A 21,321-nucleotide genomic window follows, 5' to 3' on the forward strand; every position below is an offset into this window, starting at 1 on the left:
TTAATCTATACCTTTTTTTCCTTGTTGGCCATTACCTCTGGGGCTTTTCTCCCCCCTCTCAAAATTTATTCTATAGCAGTCAGTGGTTTTCAGCGTGTGGTCCTAAGACCAGCAGCATCAGTATCAGTACAGTTGAGAGCTTGTGAGAAATACACATTCTCAGGCCCTTTCCCAGACTGCTGAATCAGAAACTGCTGAAATCTGGTGCATGCTGTAACTTGAGAACCAATTAGATTTCAGCCTCTGATTTGAAGGGTAATAGCTACCAGAGCTGCTAAAGGTATACGCATGCCCCTCTGTTCCTGGTGGAATCATGCTCAACTGTTCAAGACTCCCTCCTCCTGACCCCATGTAAGTTCAGGACAGTTTTCCTTCTTTGTGGCTCTGTATAATATTCCCCCATATACTGTTTTAATCCTGTGCTGTGGATAATTTGTTTCCAAATTGGTTGTTTTGCCTTTAAACATGAAAATCAGTTGTATGGAAATCGCTGTGTGTGTGTATCTGTCACTGGTCCCTTAAGAATTCCTTGAAGAGTAATTACTAAATCAAAGTATACATTGTTAACGCTCTTGGTGTATTCACATTAACTTTTTTTTATTCAAACAGAAAATCACAAAAATTATAATCATCCTCATCAGTTCACTCAGTCCCATGTAATTAATTTTTTTTCATCTTGATCTTTTGTTAGCACTTTTATGAATCCATCAGTTTTCCATTAGAGTTCTGAAAATGCTCATTCATTCAGTTCAGCAGTATAGTCAGTTACCAGAAACCTGTATTGTCAGAGTCTTTTCTATGAATTCCTTGAAGATGAAACCCTTTTATAAGAACATTTTTGCAAAAGCATCAGAGTACACCCGGAACTCTCTGTAAATGACAAAAGACTTAAAAATGACCACGGTTAAAGATTTGATGAGGGCTTCCCTGGTGGCGTAGTGGTTGAGAGTCCGCCTGCCGATGCAGGGGATGTGGGTTCGTGCCCCGGTCCGGGAAGATCCCACATGCCACGGAGTGGCTGGGCCCGTGAGCCATGGCCGCTAAGCCTGTGCATCCGGAGCCTGTGCTCCGCAACGGGAGAGGCCACAGCAGTGAGAGGCCCGCATACTGCCAAAAAAAAAAAAAAGAAGGAGCAGTCATGAGGCTGACAATCCCCTAGACAACAAAACTCTCAAAGAGGCAGGCATCCTTGAGGCCCCAGCTCCTACTGGAGGATCCTTAAAAAGAAAAAAAAAGATTTGATGAAAGTTCATAATAATGCAATTGACAAGGAAATTCAGTTATTTCTGAGATATACATTTTAAATAACTAGAATTATGACTTATAACATTATACCAGAACATATAAGATTTTTAGAAATTTCATGTAGTGTCTGAAACATTTATATTAACATATTTCCATACAAATAACCCAAAGAAAGTTTAGTGTTATTTTTTTTGTTTGTTTTTGGTTTTTTATACTGCAGGTTCTTATTAGTCATCAATTTTATACACATCAGTGTATACATGTCAATCCCAATCGCCCAATTCATCACACCACCATCCCCACCCCACCACAGTTTTCCCCCCTTGGTGTCCATACGTTTGTTCTCTACATCTGTGTCTCAACTTCTGCCCTGCAAACCGGTTCATCTGTACCGTCTTTCTAGGTTCCACATACATGCGTTAATATACGATATTTGTTTTTCTCTTTCTGACTTACTTCACTCTGTATGACAGTCTCTAGATCCATCCACGTCTCAACAAATGACTCAATTTCGTTCTTTTTTATGGCTGAGTAATATTCCATTGTATATATGTACCACATCTTCTTTATCCATTTGTCTGTCAGTGGGTATTTAGGTTGCTTCCATGACCTGGCTGTTGTAAATAGTGCTGCAATGAACATTGGGGTGCATGTGTCTTTTTGAATTATGGTTTTCTCTGGGTATATGCCCAGTAGTGGGATTGCTGGATCATATGGTAATTCTATTTTTAGTTTTTTTTTTTTTTTTTTGGCGGTACACGGGCCTCTCACTGTTGTGGCCTCTCCCACTGCGGAGCACAGGCTTTGGATACGCAGGCTCAGCGGCCATGGCTCACGGGCCCAGCCGCTCCGCAGCATGTGGGATCTTCCCGGACCGGGGCATGAACCCGTGTCCCCTGCATCGGCAGGTGAACTCTCAACCACTGCGCCACCAGGGAAGCCTTATTTTTAGTTTTTTAAGGAACCTCCATACTGTTCTCCATAGTGGCTGTATCAATTACATTCCCACCAACAGTGCAAGAGGGTTCCCTTTTCTCCACACCCTCTCCAGCATTTGTTGTTTGTAGATTTTCTGATGATGCCCATTCTAACTGGTGTGAGGTGATACCTCATTGTAGTTTTGATTTGCATTTCTCTAATTATTAGTGATGTTGAGCAACTTTTCATGTGTTTCTTGGCCATCTGTATGTCTTCTTAGGAGAAATGTCTATTTAGGTCTTCTGCCCATTTTTGGATTGGGTAGTTTGTTTCTTTAATATTGAGCTGCATGAGCTGTTTATATATTTTGGAGATTAATCCTTTGTCCGTTGATTCGTTGCGAATATTTTCTCCCATTCTGAGGGTTGTCTTTTGGTCTTGTTTATGGTTTCCTTTGCTGTGCAAAAGCTTTGAAGTTTCATTAGGTCCCATTTGTTTATTTTTGTTTTTATTTCCATTACTCTAGGAGGTGGATCAAAAAAGATCTTGCTGTGATTTTTGTCAAAGAGTGTTCTTCCTATGTTTTCCTCTAAGAGTTTTATAGTGTCCGGTCTTACATTTAGGTCTCAAATCCATCTCTTGAGTTTATTTTTGTGTGTGGTGTTAGGGAGTGTTGTAATTTCATTCTTTTACATGTAGCTGTCCAGTTTTCCCAGCACCACTTATTGAAGAGACTGTCTTTTCTCCATTGTATATCTTTGCCTTCTTTGTCATAGATTAGTTGACCATAGGTGAGTGGGTTAATCTCTGGACTTTCTATCTTGTTCCATTGATCTGTGTTTCTGTTTTTGTGCCAGTACCATATTGTCTTGATTACTGTAGCTTTGTAGTATAGTCTGAAGTCAGGGAGTCTGATTCCTCCAGCTCTATTTTTTTCCCTCAAGACTGCTTTGGCTATTCGGGGTCTTTTGTGTCTCCATACAAATTTTAACATGATTTGTTCTAGTTCTCTAAAATATGCCATTGTTAATTTGATAGGGATTGCATTGAATCTGTAGATTGCTTTGGGTAGTATAGTCATTTTCACAATATTGATCCTTCCAATCCAAGAACATGGTATATCTCTCCAACTATTGGTATCATCATTACTTTCTTTCATGAGTGTCTTATAGTTTTCTGCATACAGGTCTTTTGCTCCCCTAGGTAGGTTTATTGCTAGGTATTTTATTCTTTTTGTTGCAGTGGTAAATGGGAGTGTTCCCATAATTTCTCTTTCAGATTTTTCATCATTAGTGTATAGGAACGCAAGAGATTTCTGTTCATTAATTTTGTGTTCTGCATCTTTACCAAATTCATTGATTACCTCTAGTAGTTTTCTGGTGGCATTCTTAGGATTCTCTATGTGTAGTATCATGTCATCTACAAACAGTGACAGTTTTCCTTCTTCCTTTCCAATTTATATTCCTTTTATTTCATTTTCTTCTCTGATTGCCATGGCTAGGACTTCCAAAACTATGTTGAATAATAGTGGTGAGAGTGGACATCCTTGTCTCGTTCCTGATATTAGAGGAAATGCTTTCAGTTTTTCACTATTGAGAATGATGTTGGCTGTGGCTTTGTTGTATATGGCCTTTATTGTGTTGAGGTAGGTTCCCTCTATGCCCACTTCCTGCAGAGTTTTTATCATAAATGGGTGTTGAATTTTTTCAAAAGCTTTTTCTGCATCTGTTGAGATGATCATATGGTTTTTATTCTTCAGTTTGTTAATATGGTGTATCACATTGATTGATTTGCGTATATTGAAGAATCCTTGCATCCCTGGGATAAATCCCACTTGATCATGGTGTATGATCCTTTTAATGTGTTGTTGGATTCTGTTTGCTAGTATTTTGTGAAGGATTTTTGCCTCTATATTCATCAGTGATATTGGTCTGTAATTTTCTTTTTTTGTAGTATGTTTGTCTGGTTTTGGTATCAGGGTGATTGTGGCCTCAAAGAATGAGTTTGGGAGTGTTCCTTCCTCTGCAATTTTTTGGAAGAGTTTGAGAAGGACGGGTGTTAGCTCTTCTCTAAATGTTTGATAGAATTCACCTGTGAAGCCATCTGGTCCTGGACTTTTATTTTTTGGAAGATTTTTAATCACAGTTTCAATTTCATTCCTTGTGATTGGTCTGTCATATTTTCTGTTTCTTCCTGGTTCAGTCTTGGAAGGTTATACCTTTCTAAGAATTTGTCCATTTCTTCCAGGTTGTCCATTTTATTGGCATAGAGTTGCTTTTAGTAGTCTCTTAGGATGCTTTTTAGTTCTGCGGTGTCTGTTGTAACTTCTCCTTTTTCATTTCTAATTTTATTGATTTGAGTCCTCTCCCTCTTTTTCTTGATGAGTCTGGCTAATTGTTTATCAATTTTGTTTATCTTCTCAAAGAACCAGCTTTTAGTTTTGTTAATCTTTGCTATTGTTTTCTTTGTTTCTATTTCATTTATTTCTGCTCTGATCTTTATGATTTCTTTCCTTCTGCCAACTTTGGGTTTTGTTTATTCTTCTTTCTCTAGTTCCTTTAGGTGTAAGGTTAGATTGTTTATTTGAGATTTTTCTTGTTTCTTGAGGTAGGCTTGTATAGCTATAAACTTCCCTCTTAGAACTGCTTTTGCTGCATCCCATAGGTTTTGGATCATCGTGTTTTCAGTGTCATTTGTCTCTAGGTATTTTTTGATTTCCTGTTTGATTTCTTCAGTGATCTCTTGGTTATTGAGTAATGTATTGTTTAGCCTCCATGTGTTTGTGTTGTTTACGTTTTTTTCCTTGTAATTCATTTCTCATCTCATAGCGTTGTGGTCAGAAAAGATGCTTGATATGATTTCAATTCTCTTAAATTTACTGAGGCTTGATTTGTGACCCAAGATGTGATCTATCCTGGAGAATGTTCCGTGCGCACTTGAGAAGAAAGTGTAATCTGCTGTTTTTGGATGGAATGTCCTATAAATGTCAATTAAATCTGTCTGGTCTCTTGTGTCATTTAAAGCTTGTGTTTCCTTATTTATTTTCATTTTGGATGATATGGTGTAAGTGAGGTGTTAAAGTCCCCCACTATTATTGTGCTACTGTCTATTTCCTCTTTTATAGCTGTTAGCAGTTGCCTTATGTATTGAGGTGCTCCTATGTTGGGTGCATATATATTTATAATTGTTATATCTTCTTCTTGGATTTATCCCTTGATCATTATGTAGTGTCCTTCCTTGTCTCTTGTAACATTCTTTATTTTAAAGTTTATTATATCTGATATGAGTGTTGCTAGTCCAGCTTTCTTTTGATTTCCATTTGCATGGAATATCTTTTGCCATCCCGTCACTTTCAGTCTGTATGTGTCCCTAGGTCTGAAGTGGGTCTCTTGTAGACAGTATATAGATGGCTCTTGTTTTTGTATCCATTCAGTGAGCCTGTGTCTTTTGGTTGGGGCATTTAATCCATTCACGTTTAACATAGTTATTGATATGTATGTTCCTATGACCATTTTCTTAATTATTTTGGGTTTGTTTTTGTAGATCCTTTTCTTCTCTTGTGTTTCCCACTTAGAGAAGTTCCTTTAGCATTTCTTGTAGAGCTGGTTTGGTGGTGCTGAATTCTCTTAGCTTTTGGTTGGCTGTAAAGCTTTTGATTTCTCCATCAAATCTGAATGAGATCCTTGCCAGGTAGAGTAATCTTGGTTGTAGGTTCTTGCCTTTCATCACTTTAAGTATATCATGCCGCTCCCTTCTGGCTTGTAGAGTTTCTGCTGAGAAATCAGCTGTTAACCTTATGGGAGTTCCCTTGTATGTTATTTTTCATTTTTCCCTTGCTGCTTTCAATAATTTTCTTTGTCTTTAATTTTTGCCAATTTGATTACTATGTGTCTTGGCATTTTTCTCCTTGGGTTTATCCTGTATGGGACTTGCTGTGCTTCCTGGACTTGGGTGGCTATTTCTTTTCCCATGTTAGGGAAGTTGTTGACTATAATCTCTTCAGATATTTTCTCTGCTCCTTTCTGTCTCTCTTCTCCTTCTGGGAACCCTATAATGCGAATGTTGTTGCGTTTAATGTTGTCCCAGAGGTCTCTTAGGCTGTCTTCATTTCTTTTCATGCTTTTTCTTTATTCTGTTGCGCAGCAGTGAATTCCACTATTCTGTCTTCCAGGTCACTTATCCGTTCTTCTGCCTCAGTTATCCTGCTGTTGGTTCCTTCTAGTGTAGTTTTCATTTCAGTTATTGTATTGTTAATCTCTGTTTGTTCTTTAATTCTTCTAGATCTTTGTTAAACATTTCTTGCATCTTCTCGATCTTTGCCTCCATTCTTTTTCCAAGTTCCTGGATCATCTTCACTATCAGTATTCGGAATTTTTTTTCTGGAAGGTTGCCTATCTCCACTTCATTTAGTTGTTTTTATGGGGTTTTATCTTGTTCCTTCATCTGGTACATAGCCCTCTGCCTTTTCATCTTGTCTATCTTTCTGTGAATGTGGTTTTTGTTCCACAGGCTGAAGGATTGTAGTTCTTCTTACTTCTGCTGTCTGCCCTCTGGTGGATGAGGCTATCTAAGAGGCTTGATGGGAGGGACTGGTGGTGTGTAGAGCTGACTCTTGCTCTGGTGGGCAGAGCTCAGTAAAACTTTAATCCACTTGAGTGTTGATAGGTCGGGCTGGGTTCCCTCCCTGTTGGTTGTTTGGCCCGAGGCAACCAAACACTGGAGCCTACCTGGGCTCTTTGGTGGGGCTAATGCCAGACTCTGGGAGGGCTCACGCCAAGGAGTACTTCCTAGAACTTCTGCTGCCAGTGTCCTTGTCCCCACAGTGAGCCACAGCCACCCCCCACCTCTGCAGGAGACCCTCCAACACTAGCAGGTAGGTCTGGTTCAGTCTCCCCTGGGGTCACTGCTCCTTCCCCTGGGTCCTGATGCGCACACTACTTTGTGTGTGCCCTCCAAGAGTGGAGTCTCTGTTTCCCCCAGTCCTTCGAAGTCCTGCCATCAATTCCCACTAGGCTTCAAAGTCTGATTCTCTAGGAATTCCTCCTCCCATTGCCGGACCCCCAGGTTGGGAAGCCTGATGTGGGGCTCAGAACCTTCACTCCAGTGGGTGGACTTCTGTGGTATGTGTTCTCCAGTCTGTGAGTCACCCACCCAGCAGTTATGGGGTTTGATTTTACTGTGATTGCGCCCCTCCTACCATCTCATTGTGGCTTCTCCTTTTTCTTTGGATGTGGGGTATCTTTTTCGGTGAGTTCCAGTGCCTTCCTGTCGATGATTGTCTAGCATCTAGTCGTGATTCTGGTGTTCTTGCAAGAGGGAATGAGAGCACGTCCTTCTACTCTGCCATCTTGGTTCCTCCCCCACATTAACTTTTTTTAAGTGAAGGTTTTGACAATTTTGCAAACGATTTCTAAAAACTTACTAGTATTGATAATATCTCCCTAGTTTTTATGGGGGTTATAGGGTAAACATGGCTCAAGATTGCACCTAGGTAAAGAGGAGGAGACCTGAATAAAGGGTTTTGAGAAAGGAAGTTAATATTAGAAAGCCATCTGGAACTGTCTTTTAGATTGTGGAAACCTTCCCCCCCCCACGTATTTATTTTTTCTTCTATCCTTTCAGTGCTGTTTGTGAATTAGAGAGGGTAGAGGGACAGAGCTCAGTTGTGACTTGCCCACAGTAATTTGCACAGATTGAACCAGGCCTGCATTGAACCCCACTGTTTGGAGCCACTCAGTGTTTTATTCTGCCTCCTGATAATTAATGTGGGTCCAGAGTTTCTGTACTGTCTTTGAATTGGATTTCTCAAAACCTTTTTTTTCTTACACAAGACTAAGTGTGAACTCTAGTAACATATGTATTTAGACGGCAGGAAAGCTACCGGCTGAAATAAAAAGCCATTTCTAAACTATGTATTAAATTATTTACTTTGATTTTCAGTGATTAGAGACTTTCAAGAATATGTAGAGCCAGGAGAAGATTTCCCAGCTTCTCCTCAGAGAAGAACTACCGCATCACAGGAAGACAAAGACGACAGTGTGGTTTTACCTCTGGGTGCAGATACACTTACACAGAACTTGGGCATTCCAGTACTAGTAGTTTGCACAAAGGTTAGTTTGCTTCCTACAGATTCTACTACTGATACTAACCAAGGATGAACAACTGTTTTATTTTCTAGGCTCCTTTTGGAGTTGACACATTAGTTTTCCTAGGTAACTTTTCTTAATAAGTAGATATAATAGTTTAAAATATTGAATGATATTCACATGTTTGTTTTGTGAACTTAATCATAGTTTTCTTTGAAAGAAAATGTTACTTCAGATATTCTAAAATTTGTGATCAAATTTCATTTTCCTAATTCCAGTTAGACTTCAAATTGTATAGTCAGTTTAGTGGAGATAGTTACAGGTAAGATGAAAACTATCAACTTCATAAAATAAAATGTTTTTCCACAGTAAGTTTTATATACTAATATCTTGATATTAGAAAATGTACTTAAAATAGACTTAATTTTAAAGATGTATCAATACTCATTATGTAAAGTTGATATGCAGTTATCAAAGGCCTTTATTTAAGAGATTCTGGTAGGATTACTATTATAAAAATTCTGTTAATTTAGTTCTGTCACTGTATACACTTTATAGTACAATCAAATTTCCTTTAAAAAATAATTTAAAGTTCATCTTCTCCCCATTTGGTCCTAAGTAGTATGTCTTTACTTTGTAAGCCATGGAATAGTTAAGATAATTACAGAACATATAAACGCTTTTGAGATCTAAAATTATTGTGTTTTTTGTAATGTAAAATTTTCACATCTGAGTGAAGGAGGGTGTGGAATTTGTTCACCTTTGGAATAAAAATATAAAAAATTTTAAATATAGCTTAAGTTTTACTTTAAACACTACAAAAATTATCAATAACAAAGGAATGTGGGGGGAGCATTTAAAATAATTAAGTCAAAGTCTATTGTCTGCTTTTCAAATGGTGATTCAGGTGTAGTTAATTGTTACTTATATCTTTTGCATAAAATTGTGCTTAAACTCTTACAATAGAATCCTTTTGTCTGTGGTTTGTTTGGGTTTTATTTTGTTTGGCAAAGAGCTGTTTATTGGCAGATATTTTCCTGTTTTTACACCACAACCTGCCTTATAAAAAGCCCTTTATTTTTCAAAGAAAAAATGTCAAGCTTTCAGGGGACCTGAATCAGTATCAGATGAGTCATAGATTCATAAAATTTTCAAGCCAAAAGAGATCATCTACAGTATTTCACAGAATCAAAGACACCTTCAGTTCTGCTTCAGTTTAAGAGCTTTTAAAGTGTGTGGGGGGGTGGGGGAATGTGTGTCTCAGGATAGATGAAGAATGGTAGTTCAACTCAGTTTAAAGACGCTTGAAATTGAGACAGAGAGACTAGGTTTCTTGCCAGATCCTCATATTTCAGTTAAAAATGTTTTAAAAAGTTTACTAAACTATCATGCTTCACCAAAAATGTCATAAGTCAACAATATAATAATATAAGTATCTTTAATACTTTGAAATAATTACTCAGTGTTCTATAACATAGACAGTATGCTATATCATGTTTATTTAAGGAGACTGTCCTATGTTATATATATGCATAACAAAAAAATTACATATCAAAAAAAATGACATCAAATTTGCCCCCAAACTAATATTAGGTATGATGGACATTGTTTATTTTTAAATTTCATAACCTTCAATTCACAAAAGTTTTGATGAAGTTATTTGGATATCATGATGTTTGAACATGCCTTAATTTTTTTCCTAACATTTTTTTTGTAGCAAGCAGAATTCAGAATTGTTTCATTGATTGTACAGGTGACATTTCAGAAATAGCCTGTAATTCCCCTTTTTTGCTGTTGGTGAAATTGAAGTGAGAGTGAATAAAAGCACCAGAAAAGAAATAAAGGTCAATTAAGAGCTATCAAATAAGCAGAGGAACAAAGGGGAAATAGTGAGAGGTGCAGACTCCCTGGATATACAGAGTGTTTTATAGAACTAGAATAGATTTTAGATCTTAAAAATTTTGTTCTAGGACATAAGTCGTTGAGTTAGCAAGTATGACCGCCCATTATAAGCTTGTCCTGTTATTCTTCATTCCTTTATGTACTAAAACTTTCTCTTTGGTGTTCTCATCGCATTCAATATATCATAGAAATCAGAGCTTTTTAAAGAAATAAAAGTATTCATTAGTCTTACGACTCCAACTAAAAGTCTCTAGACATATAGGAGTAATTAATATTCTAGGTTCTACTGATGAGTCACTGTATCAGAGTGGTAGTTTTGTGATATTCCCTCACCCAACATTGAACTGTTTAAATCACTATATTATTATTTAAAGTTAATATTGTTTTTTAAATTATTTTAACCCATTAGTGTGATGCCATTAGTGTGTTGGAGAAAGAACATGACTACAGAGATGAGCATTTCGATTTTATTCAGTCTCATATCCGGAAGTTTTGTTTACAGTGTATCCTTTTAATACATTGATTGGTGCAGTGTTCCTTAGCTGTTTGCTTGTTTGTTTGTTTAAGTAAAGGAATAAATCGATGACTTCAGAAATTCCATAAACTTTTTTCCTCCTGCCTCTGGTTGGAAATTTCAATTCCCAAATCATTTATATCTAGGTATTTTGAGATATAAAAGCAAGTATTGAAATATGTAACTTTGATTTGCTGTTTTTAAACTACTGTGATTAAGAAAAATAATGATCAGACTTATGTAGAAAATTCTAATGAGTTGGCATTGAAAACATTCTCGCAGAAAACTGGTATTCATTTCTTGGGGGTGGGTGGTAGGGAAAGATCAATACTTGGGTTTGTGTGTTCTTGTTTTTAATTTGTTTACTGTTATCTCCACTATAGTCTAATGCAATGGTTTTTAAATCTGGCTGTGCCCATCTAAGACTTACTGAATTGGAACATTCCAAGGGGAGGCTGGAGAATCTATGCTGAATTTTAAAAAAGCTTTCTGGGTAATTCTGATGATCACAAGGTTAAAAAACCTAGCATAAGGAATCTTGTGTAGTCTAGGATGCAAGGATTATATGAGCCAGTGAATAACATTTACAACTAAACAAAGGATAAAATGAGTGAATGCTTTTAAGAGAATTTCGTGTTGAAAACTTCAGACAGCTTGAGAGCACCAAAGAGAGGTGTTCTCACTTGCCCCCTTGGATCAGATGTTTTGCAGTTGCATTCACCAACTGAATGCAAAGTGAAGAAATGGTCTGAAAAGTGAAGAAATGATAGATAGTAGGAGTAGACAGGAATAAGTAATGTACACATGTTTATAGTATCTGTAGTTTTTCATCGTCATTAATGGACGTTTAATTTAAGGACCACTTGGCAAGAGCCTCGTTGAATAATGAATAAGATCACTTGACACTGGGAGTTTCCCTTTTCCCTTTTTCCTTCAGTACTTTGTCCTCCATGGCACTTTCTCTTCTCATGTCACATAATGGTTAGTTGGATTGAATTAAAGGGCATTTGTCTGCAAAAGAAAACAAAAAGAAGTAATTGAAGTAGGTGTTGATAGCCTTTTTTGTTATCTTTGCAGATTAGAAAATTTGAGAACAAACAGTCTCTTTAAACATTTATTTAAAGCTACACTTGGAAATGTACATATAGAGATGTAATCAGGAAGGAGACTGTCCACTACAATAATTACAGACCTTTAGTAGAGCTGGTTGATTTTAAAAGAATACAAAACAAGAAATCACTTCACGATAGTGAGAGGGGGGCTGCCCTGGTGGCGCAGTGGTTAAGAATCCGCCTGCCAATGCAGGGGACATGGGTTCAAGCCCTGCCAGGAAGATCCCACATGCCGTGGAGCAACTAAGCCCATGCGCCACAACTACTGAGCCTGCACTCTAGAGCCTGTGAGCCACAACTACTGAAGCCCATGCGCATAGAGCCCATGTTCTGCAACAAGAGAGGCCACTGCAGTGAGAAGCCTGTGCACTGCAACGAAGAGTAGCCCCCAGCTCACCACAACTAGAGAAAGCCTGTATGCAACAACAAAGACCCAACACAGCCAAAAATAAATAAATAAGTTAAAAAAAAAAAAAGATAGTGAGAGGTGTGTGTGTGTGAGGACAACAATTCAAAATCATCTGTATTTTAAAAATTAAAAAATTTTAATTGCATTGTAAAATTTCCAGCTGTGTAAATCTTCCAAATTATAAATTGGCTCTCGTGAGAAAGATCATTCATGAAAAGTTCACACAATTAAGCATTTACTTAAGATTATGATGTTTGTTTCTACCAAATTAAGTATTACGACAAGTAGTATTTAGCCAATACCAGTTTAAGGTTCATAAGCCTTGGTTTGTGTCCTAGAAAATACGAGTATCCTAATTCAGAAGTTAGACTATTCTCATCATTTCCTCTTGGCCTGAGTCACCATCTCTCTTGAGACCCAATGGCTAGTGCTAGCATTTTGGTCATGAAGTCTACTTTTGCCTTGGATTGTTCCTGAAAGCTTCCTGATGGTTCTTGATGGTTCATCTTATCTGTTCAGTGGATCTCCTGAGCTTTCTCCCCAAAGTCCTAATTCCTGGACTAGTAAAAACTATAAGAGACACTAGTGCAAACCACTTTTGTTGAAAAGGCAAAACAGTTTTTGATAAATAATATCCCTCCTTCATGAAGCTTAGGAAGGTTAAAGACAAAAATACATTGCCTCTTCATATGCTTTAAATGTAGAGGTAGTAGTGGTGTCAGTTATTAAATTTACCTTTACTTTCTTGGCTAATGAGATTTTTGCCCTCCTAAGTTAAATCAATTATGTAGAGATAGTTTTATTTGCATCTTAGCCTGTATATAAGTATTTTATAGTTTTGCAAGTCTTGACTACCATGTAATTATACCTTTGGAAATTATTTTTGAAACCAATATGTATAAATGCTAAGCTGAGAACACAAAATTTTATGGTACCTGTTGATGGAGTTTGTCCAAAAATTTCTTTAACGGTGTTCATTCAGATGGTGCAGCACTTATTTACACTTCAGTAAAAGAAAACAAAAATATAGATTTAGTATATAAATACATTGTTCAGAAACTCTATGGATTTCCCTATAAGATTCCTGCTATTGTTGTGGAAAAAGATGCAGTATTTATGTAAGTATACTCTTAAATGTATTGTTTTATCATGTGTTGTTGCTCCAGTTCGATGGTGTATCATCATCATCATCTCATTTTCATTTGAAGTGAGACCAGTAGACTTTTCCATGATGAGTAGGTGAGAATCTGTTCCTAGATTGTTTTATTTATAACCTGCCTTGATTTATTTATCTTTGCCTTTTAGTTTTACTGCTGGCCTGAACACTTTTGAAAGGCTTGCTATTATAACTAAACTATCTATTGGGTGCATATATCAATGTATCTACTCACTAATTGGTTATGATACATAAAGGACCCAATGTATAATCTAGACATGCTTTGAAAAGTTATCTGAATAAATTGGGAGGTAGAAATAATTACCACCTTCTCCCCAAGAAACCTGTAATGACAGTTTTAAAATCAGGAAGATTGATAATAATTTTAAGTAGAAATTAGTAAACTTGAGTATTATAATAAAACTGATTAATTTTCCATAATTTGTCAAATTTAACTTCATAAAAATATTCCCCTTAATATGATCATGGATTGAATGAAAGAATGACTATATAAACGCTTGAGAATTTGTCATGTGCATTTCTTTCTAGTCCAGCAGGGTGGGATAATGATAAGAAGATAGGAATATTACATGAAAATTTTCAAATGTTAAAAGCAGAAGATAATTTTGAAGACATCATAACTAAACCACCTGTCCGAAAGGTAACAGTTTTAGTATATAGTCTTAATATTTAGGCTTTTAAACTGAGAGGGAAGTCCATAATTTTAAGATTGTAGGTAGAAAGGTAAGGGGGTCCTTTTCTATCAAGTTGTGTACTTTACAACCTAGAGCTCAACCAAAAGCCGAGAATACCTTGTTAGAATAATTGTATTGGCTTCTGTCTGTCTAGGCAGATCTTGCATGTTCATGGTCATTAGTTATTCATACTAGCCCACAGCTGTCCAGGGGCTGCCAGGTTCCTAGATTTAATTTTAGTCTTTACTGTTACATGTCATTCTTATAACTATTAAATCTCGTTTCAGAAGGTATTCTTCTTTTATATATCTTGATTTTGCTAAGCAGTATATGGTGTTTTATGGTTAGATAGTATAGATGCTTATGAAAAGTTGTATAAAAATGAGTGTTTGCATGTAGTACTTCTCACTGGCTAATTTGAACGTGTTTCGGGAAAAAGTAATTTTGATTTAACAAGAACCCAAATATTTACATTAAGTAGTTAGAAATAAGAAAAGTAATGTCAAAATGAAAAATCAGTTCGTGTGTTACTTGGTTTGGATGTCTGTTAAAAGAAATGCACACATCAAAAAAAAAACCCAATTTTTCCCATTTTCTCTTTTACCAGCAAAATTGTGCTCTAAGTTGTCTTTTATTCATTTTGCAAATATTTATTGAGCTGCTGTTTAGGCACTAGGTGCTGAATAGGAGGGTGATGCAGTAGTGAATCAGTATATGTGCCACCTCTCAAGTGGTGATCAGTGCTATGGAAATGAAGCCGAGTGAGGGAAGGGTGAATGAGAGGCCCGAGGTGGGGAGGGCTGCAGTTTTAGAAATGATGAGGGCATGTCTCTGATGAGATGGGAGAATGTTGAAGGCACAGGGAGCAGGAAGTGCACATGCCCTGAGGCAGGAGTGTGTGAGGGGGCCAGAGAGGCTGGAAAAGAGCCCCAGAGGGCCAGAGTCGTAGGAGAGAAAGGCCTCATCATTAGGCCGCAGTCAGGACTTTGGATTTCATGCTGAGTGGGATGGAAAGTGATGGGGGTGGGGGGGCGAGTTTGAGCACAGGAGTGATATAATCTGACCTAACCTTTCAAAGGATCGCTCTGGCTACTGGGTGGAAAATAGACTGTGGCGTGCCTTGTACAGAAATAGGAGGAGCAGGAGACATTTGCAACTCCTTTTTTTTTCTTATTATTCAGCCGGTAGAAGAGGCATTATGTTTTTATTTCAGGGAAACCAGGGACAAGTTGATTTTTACTCAGCTGGGATATTATTGGCCCTTTTAAAACACCTAACTGTTGCTTAGCAGATTTTATAAGCATGACTGATATGCCTGTGGCTCTCAGGTTGTGCTGCCTAATACAGTAGCTACTAGTCACATACAGCTTTTAAATATAAATTAAGTAAAACTAAATAAAATTAAAAATTCAGTTTCTCAGTTACAGTAGCCACATTTCAGCTGCTCAGTAGCTACAGGCTAACGTATTGCACAGCACAGATATAGGATATTTATATTATTGCAGATAGGTATCGGACAACTCTGCTGTAGGGCCTTGGGGAGGGCAGCTCACCCATGTAAATATGGTTTAGGTAATGTTCATATTCTTGGTGTTTTTTAAAAAAATTATTCTAATCTAGAGAGTAAGTTGTGAGTGACATTAACATAATATATGAGACTTGCTCATTTATGCGTTGCTCATTTCAGTTTGTGCATGAGAAGGAAATTGTGGCAGAAGATGACCAAGTGTTTCTTATGAAGCTACAGGTATGAAATTACATCAGAAACAGACTTAGTATGATTAATGGTTAAACTATTCTTGTACATATTTTCTTTAAAAATACAGCAATACATGCCTGAATATCTAACCTAGAGTTTTTGTGTGTTTTCAGTCCCTTTTAGCAAAGCAACCACCAACTGCAGCTGGAAGGCCTGTGGTCAGTATTACAGATTTTGACAAAATTATTAAAATGCAGTGCATATTGTTTTAGTTCTTTTTTTCTTAATTATATACCTGTCTCAAATGGGTATGCTTTGATATAAACTTGAATTAAGGATTCTCCTGGAATTTGTGAGATTTTAAAAGATAAAACTTCACTCCCTTTTAGAATATTGAAATCATAAATATCTATTTTGCAACATTTGTCCCACATGAGTTACTGTGCGAAACCATTTATATGTGCTATTTTATAAATCCTCACAACAGCCAGATGAGGCAGGTCCCCCATTTTGCTGGTGGGGAAATGGAGGCTTTGGAGGACATCATGGCTTGCCTGAGGTTTTACAGCTGGTGGGATGGGATGCAAGTCCAGATTGGAGTCCAGATCTGACTCCCAAGCTTATACTCATAACCACACCTCATATTCAATATGTTCTTCTTTTCCCGTTGAAGGGAAAGTTAGTATTCTAAAATGCAGTGGGTCTCTGGTATTCTAATAATGAGGGCACAATTGCTAAACACTTCTGCCCAGGGCTTGCAGCGTAAAGGGACCAGTAGAAGATATGGGGGACAGTTGCAAAGTAGTTTCTTTTTGTGATAATTTCTGTGAAGTTGAAAGTTTCAGGGTTCTGTAATTATGGCTTTCCTATTTTTACTTAGGATGCCTCGCCAAGAGTCCCAGGAGGCTCCCCTCGAACACCAAATAGATCTGTGTCGTCCAATGTTGCCAGTGTGTCACCGATCCCTGCTGGGTCAAAAAAAATTGATCCAAACATGAAAGGTACATTTCTCTCTTTCTTAGAGAAAGCAACACAATACATTTAACAATAGAAATCTACCTAGAGTCATTCCACATTTTGCTTTAGCTATTTTCATTTTTATTCAATAGCTTCTAATCTTTGTGTCTGTCAATACAATCTCATAGTTAATCAGACTGTGAACCATTTTACGGTGTAGTCTTAACATATCATCTCTGCTGTGAGCTTTATGAAAGCTTTGTGTTATATTTAATCATTCTGCTATGGTAGGTCATTGAAGAAATTCATGTTTTTCCTATAATGGGTTATCTGCAGTTAACATAAAGGAAAAAACTATATTATAGTTATTTCTATAGGAATAATTGCCGTAAGTGGGATTAGTAGGTGAGAGTTTGTACCTTTTTATGCCTTTTGGTGATGTTTCTCAAATGGATTTTTCAATTTACATGTCATCAACACTGAGTGTTGCAGTTTGCCCACAACCTAATCAGCATTCTCTAAGTACTAACTAATAAGAGCTTTCCCCCCTAGTATTTCCTTTCTGTTTGTATTTTTCTTCTGTGAATTGTTTATTGCTATCCTTTGCCCATTAATATCTTAGAACTCCTACTGGTTTTCATATAGCATTGGGTAACTTTTTGTAATACTTGAAGCAAATATTTCTCAACAGTTATATTTTTGAAGAACGCCTTTCAAAAGAGAGATATATTTGCATCTAACAATCTGTTTTAAATGCCTTTTGCCTTTTAAAAATAACTCTCTAATTTTTTAATAATTATCTTACGCTCTTAACACTCATATTTTGTTTTATATATGAGTAGGTTAGAGAAGTTACCCAGCCTCAAAAGATTAAACTTGAATTTGGAACATTTTCTGTGTATAATTCTACAATAATAATTTATAGAAAAGTTGAATGCTTTGAGTACAAGTTTTTTATCTTAACCTTTTTTTTTTGTAGCTGGAGCTACAAGTGAAGGTGTCCTGGCAAATTTCTTCAATAGTTTGCTGAGTAAAAAGACTGGTTCCCCAGGAGGCCCTGGTGTTGGTGGTGGTAGCCCTGGAGGTGGGGCTGGAGGTGGAAGCAGTGGTTTACCACCATCTGCCAAAAAGTCAGGTATAGTTAACTGGAGCTTTTTTTTTTTAAAACAGCTTTATTGAGATATAATTTACATACCATGAACTTTGCTCATTTAAAGTGTACAATTCAAAGTTTTAGTATATTTACAGACATACGTAAACCATTACCATAATCTAATTTTAGAACATTTTCTTCTCACTAAAAAGAAACATCCAACCTATTAGCAGTTATCCTTGCCTAACGTCCAGCCTATTAGCAGTTATTCTTCCCTCCCCTGAAGTCCTCCTAGGCAACAAACAATGTTTTCTGTCTCTTTGTATTTGCCTATCTGGAGATTTCATATAAATGGAGTCATATAGTATATGCCTTCTTTAAAATAATGTTTCCGAGGTTCATCCATGTTGTAGCATATGTATCAATATTTTGTTTTTTTTACTGCTGAAAAAATTCCATTGTATAGATATGCATACATACTTTATTTATCCATTTATCAGTTGATGGACATATGCTTTCATTTCTCCTGGGTATATATCTAGGAGTGGAATTGCTGGGTCATGTGGTAACTCTATGTTTAAATTTTTAAAGAACCGCCAAAGTGTTTTCCAAAATGCTATACCATTCTACATTCCTACCAGCAGTTTATGAGGGCCCCAGTTTTTCTCCATCCCTTCCAACAGTTGTTATTGTTCATCTTTGTGTTTTAGTTGTTTTGTTTTTTTTGGTTTTGCTTAACCAAGTCAAAAATGTCTCTCTGTGTGTGTGTGTGTGTGTGTGTGTGTGTGTGTGTGTGTTTTAATTGAAATATAATTGATTTACAATATATTAGTTTCTGGTGTACAACATAGTGATTTGATATTTTTATACATTATAAAATGATCACCACTTGTCCATCTTTTTGGTTAGAGCCATCATTTTGGCTGTGAAGTTGTATCTCATTGTGGTTTTGATTTGCATTTCCCTGATAGTTAATTATGTTGAGAATCTTTTCATGTGTTTAATAACCATTTGTATATCTTCTTTGGTGAAATGTCTATTCAAATCCTTTGCCCATTTTAAAATCGGGTTATTTCTCTTATTGTTGAGTTCTAAGTGTTTTTTATATATTCTCTTTACTAGACCCTTATCAGATATAGAATTTGCAAATGTTTTCTCCCCCTGTGTTGGTTATCCCTTCACTTTCTTGAGTGTCCTATGAAGCACAAAAGTTTTGAATTTTGATGAAGTCTTTTCCTTTTGTTGTTTTTATAATTGCTCTTCAAGCAGACTTTTTAACCCATTCTCCTTTTTTAATCACACCTTCTTGCCACCTTTTTCACAAGTACCTGCAGCTACCATTTTTGAACATTTTACAGGTTTCTGGGTATAAATTGAATTATTTTCTGGCTTCTCACACTCTCAGTATTGAAGATTGCCTTTCTCAGTACTGCTGATTTAATTACCACTCACTCATCTTTCCAAATTCCGAAATTTTGTTGCTATTTTTCTCTTTTACTGTTCTTATTCTATGCCTTTAAAAAAGTATACCTTTATGAGATTAAATGGAAGGTGCTAGTTTTACTTCTATTTGATAACAGACCCCACAATTTAAAATGAGGGAATTTAGGGGCTTCCCTGGCGGTCCAGTGGTTAAGACTGTGCTTCCACTGCAGGGGGTGCAGGTTCGCTCCCTAGTCAGGGAACTAGGATCCTGCATGTTGCGTGGTGAGGCCAAAAAAGAAAAAAAAAAAGGGAATTTATTTTTAAATTAAGGATGTTTATATAACTGTGTTTTAGATAAAGTTAATGAAACTGTTGGCAATTGTTAAATGAAGACACATTGGTGTTAAGGATATTTTGACTTATGTCTAAATCTTGGTTTCTTTTCCTTTAAATAGGCCAGAAGCCTGTCCTATCAGATGTTCACGCGGAACTAGACAGAATTGCACGAAAACCAGTTACAGCTTCTCCTGCAACACCCGCATCTCCTACGGAAGGAGAAGCTTCTTGAAGATACCAAATAAAGCCATTTATTCAGTTTTCTGGGATAATGTAAACTTGCCTCTGCCTTCTCCTTCAAAAGTGGAATTAGGGAGCTGGAGTGCTTTTTCAGATGGACTAATAAATTCATGTCTTTTTTGTGTATGTGGTTGCCCATTTTATAAAAGGGAAGTATACAGAAGAAAAATTATCCTACACTATGTAGGATTGCTATTTGCATTGCCACTTTGCGTAAGGAAGTAATTTTGGATTTTGAAAAACTCAAATTTATAGATCTGAAATACAGCCATGTGATCATATTCTAAAGGCTACTTAAAACATATAGGAGGGTTTGAGAAGGGCAGAAAATAATATGCTTTGGGCATTCGACTTACTTGGAAGGAAGTCCAAGCTTATTTTAGTTAAGACTATTAAAAAATCATTTAAAAAAATTATGTGTTAGTTTTGCTGGAAAAGAAGATCAGTTGTCAGATTTTCCACACCAACGTAAATATACCACCACACATGGAATATGCTGAGAAAATGATCAGATAGCATTTCATACACTAGTCATTGTCTCAATCCATGATCCTGTAAGTTGTCATCAAAATATGATTTAGATATTGGTCAAGATTTGTTTCTTTAACTGAGAAGAAAAGAAAGCACACTGCCTAAATGTGTAAAAGAAAAATGCAGAGGTTGTTAAAATGTAAAGAGGTAACAGTCTTTGGATTTGTCTATATATATATATATCTACATATATATATATATCTATATATCTATATATATATTGATATATATATATATGGCTCTGCCTTAATATACCCCTTTTTTGTTTGTGACTTTCAACTATAATCAGTTAATAAAGTATTTATTCTCTGCATTCAGGTTCAAATAACTTGTTGCATTCTCATATTTAAATTTGTATTTATCATATAATGAATAAGATTTGTTAGTATTTTAAAGTGTTTGGCTTAATAGGATTATTAAGCTTTCTGATCTTCTTTCTAAGAGATGAGTACATGAGATTCACTGCCTTGTCAAAGGAATTTACCTTGATCAGTACATCTTCCCCATAAACATGTCTTGAACTACAGAATCTTACATCAGCATTCCTAGTAGTAAAAATAGAGCCTTATATCATTATTTAATGGACACAAGCTGTTTTAAAAGTTTGGCAAGTGCACTGAAACATAGCTACTCCCTTACAGGTGAGATCACCTGGTAATAGTTCCACCTTTTCAATACTCAGATTTCAGTCCTTGTTTTGGAACCTTCATGAGAACAGTTTGATTTTCCTACTGAAGTTCAACTAAAGAACACATGTACATTTGACCTATTGTGTAATTTCAGATAATTGGGGGACAATGGTTACTACCATTTGCATTGGTCTTTGTTATAACTTTAAAATATATATTCCAAAGATGATTTTTTTCAACAAAATATTTGAGGACAGTACCTCTACTATCAAACATAATTCTTTCATTAGAACTTTAAAATCTCTTTGGTTTTATAATAGCATTTGGCTCCTAATGGTTGAATGTAAATACTAAAAATATATGAGAGGGTTACA

The 21,321-nt window shown here is 36.3% G+C and overlaps 1 protein-coding gene across 1 annotated transcript in view; it reads left to right on the forward strand.

Annotated features, from left to right (window-relative positions):
• Nucleotides 1-20,569, forward strand: part of DYNC1LI1 (dynein cytoplasmic 1 light intermediate chain 1) — a gene marked incomplete at its 5' end in the record, with an annotated part of 45,091 nt that extends 24,522 nt beyond the window's left edge. Inside the window, 9 exons of the mRNA XM_082848711.1 lie at nucleotides 8,104-8,273; nucleotides 10,561-10,654; nucleotides 13,169-13,304; nucleotides 13,892-14,003; nucleotides 15,725-15,784; nucleotides 15,910-15,954; nucleotides 16,617-16,737; nucleotides 17,673-17,828; nucleotides 19,667-20,569. Coding sequence (XP_082704837.1) covers nucleotides 8,104-8,273; nucleotides 10,561-10,654; nucleotides 13,169-13,304; nucleotides 13,892-14,003; nucleotides 15,725-15,784; nucleotides 15,910-15,954; nucleotides 16,617-16,737; nucleotides 17,673-17,828; nucleotides 19,667-19,779 — 1,007 coding nt within the window. The 3' untranslated portion in view covers nucleotides 19,780-20,569. The remainder of the gene's footprint in view (nucleotides 1-8,103; nucleotides 8,274-10,560; nucleotides 10,655-13,168; nucleotides 13,305-13,891; nucleotides 14,004-15,724; nucleotides 15,785-15,909; nucleotides 15,955-16,616; nucleotides 16,738-17,672; nucleotides 17,829-19,666) is intronic.
• Between the last annotated feature and the right edge of the window lie 752 nt (nucleotides 20,570-21,321).

Source organism: Leucopleurus acutus (assembly GCF_964270905.1).
Source record: "Leucopleurus acutus genome assembly, chromosome: 10".
NCBI lineage: Eukaryota > Metazoa > Chordata > Mammalia > Artiodactyla > Delphinidae > Leucopleurus > Leucopleurus acutus.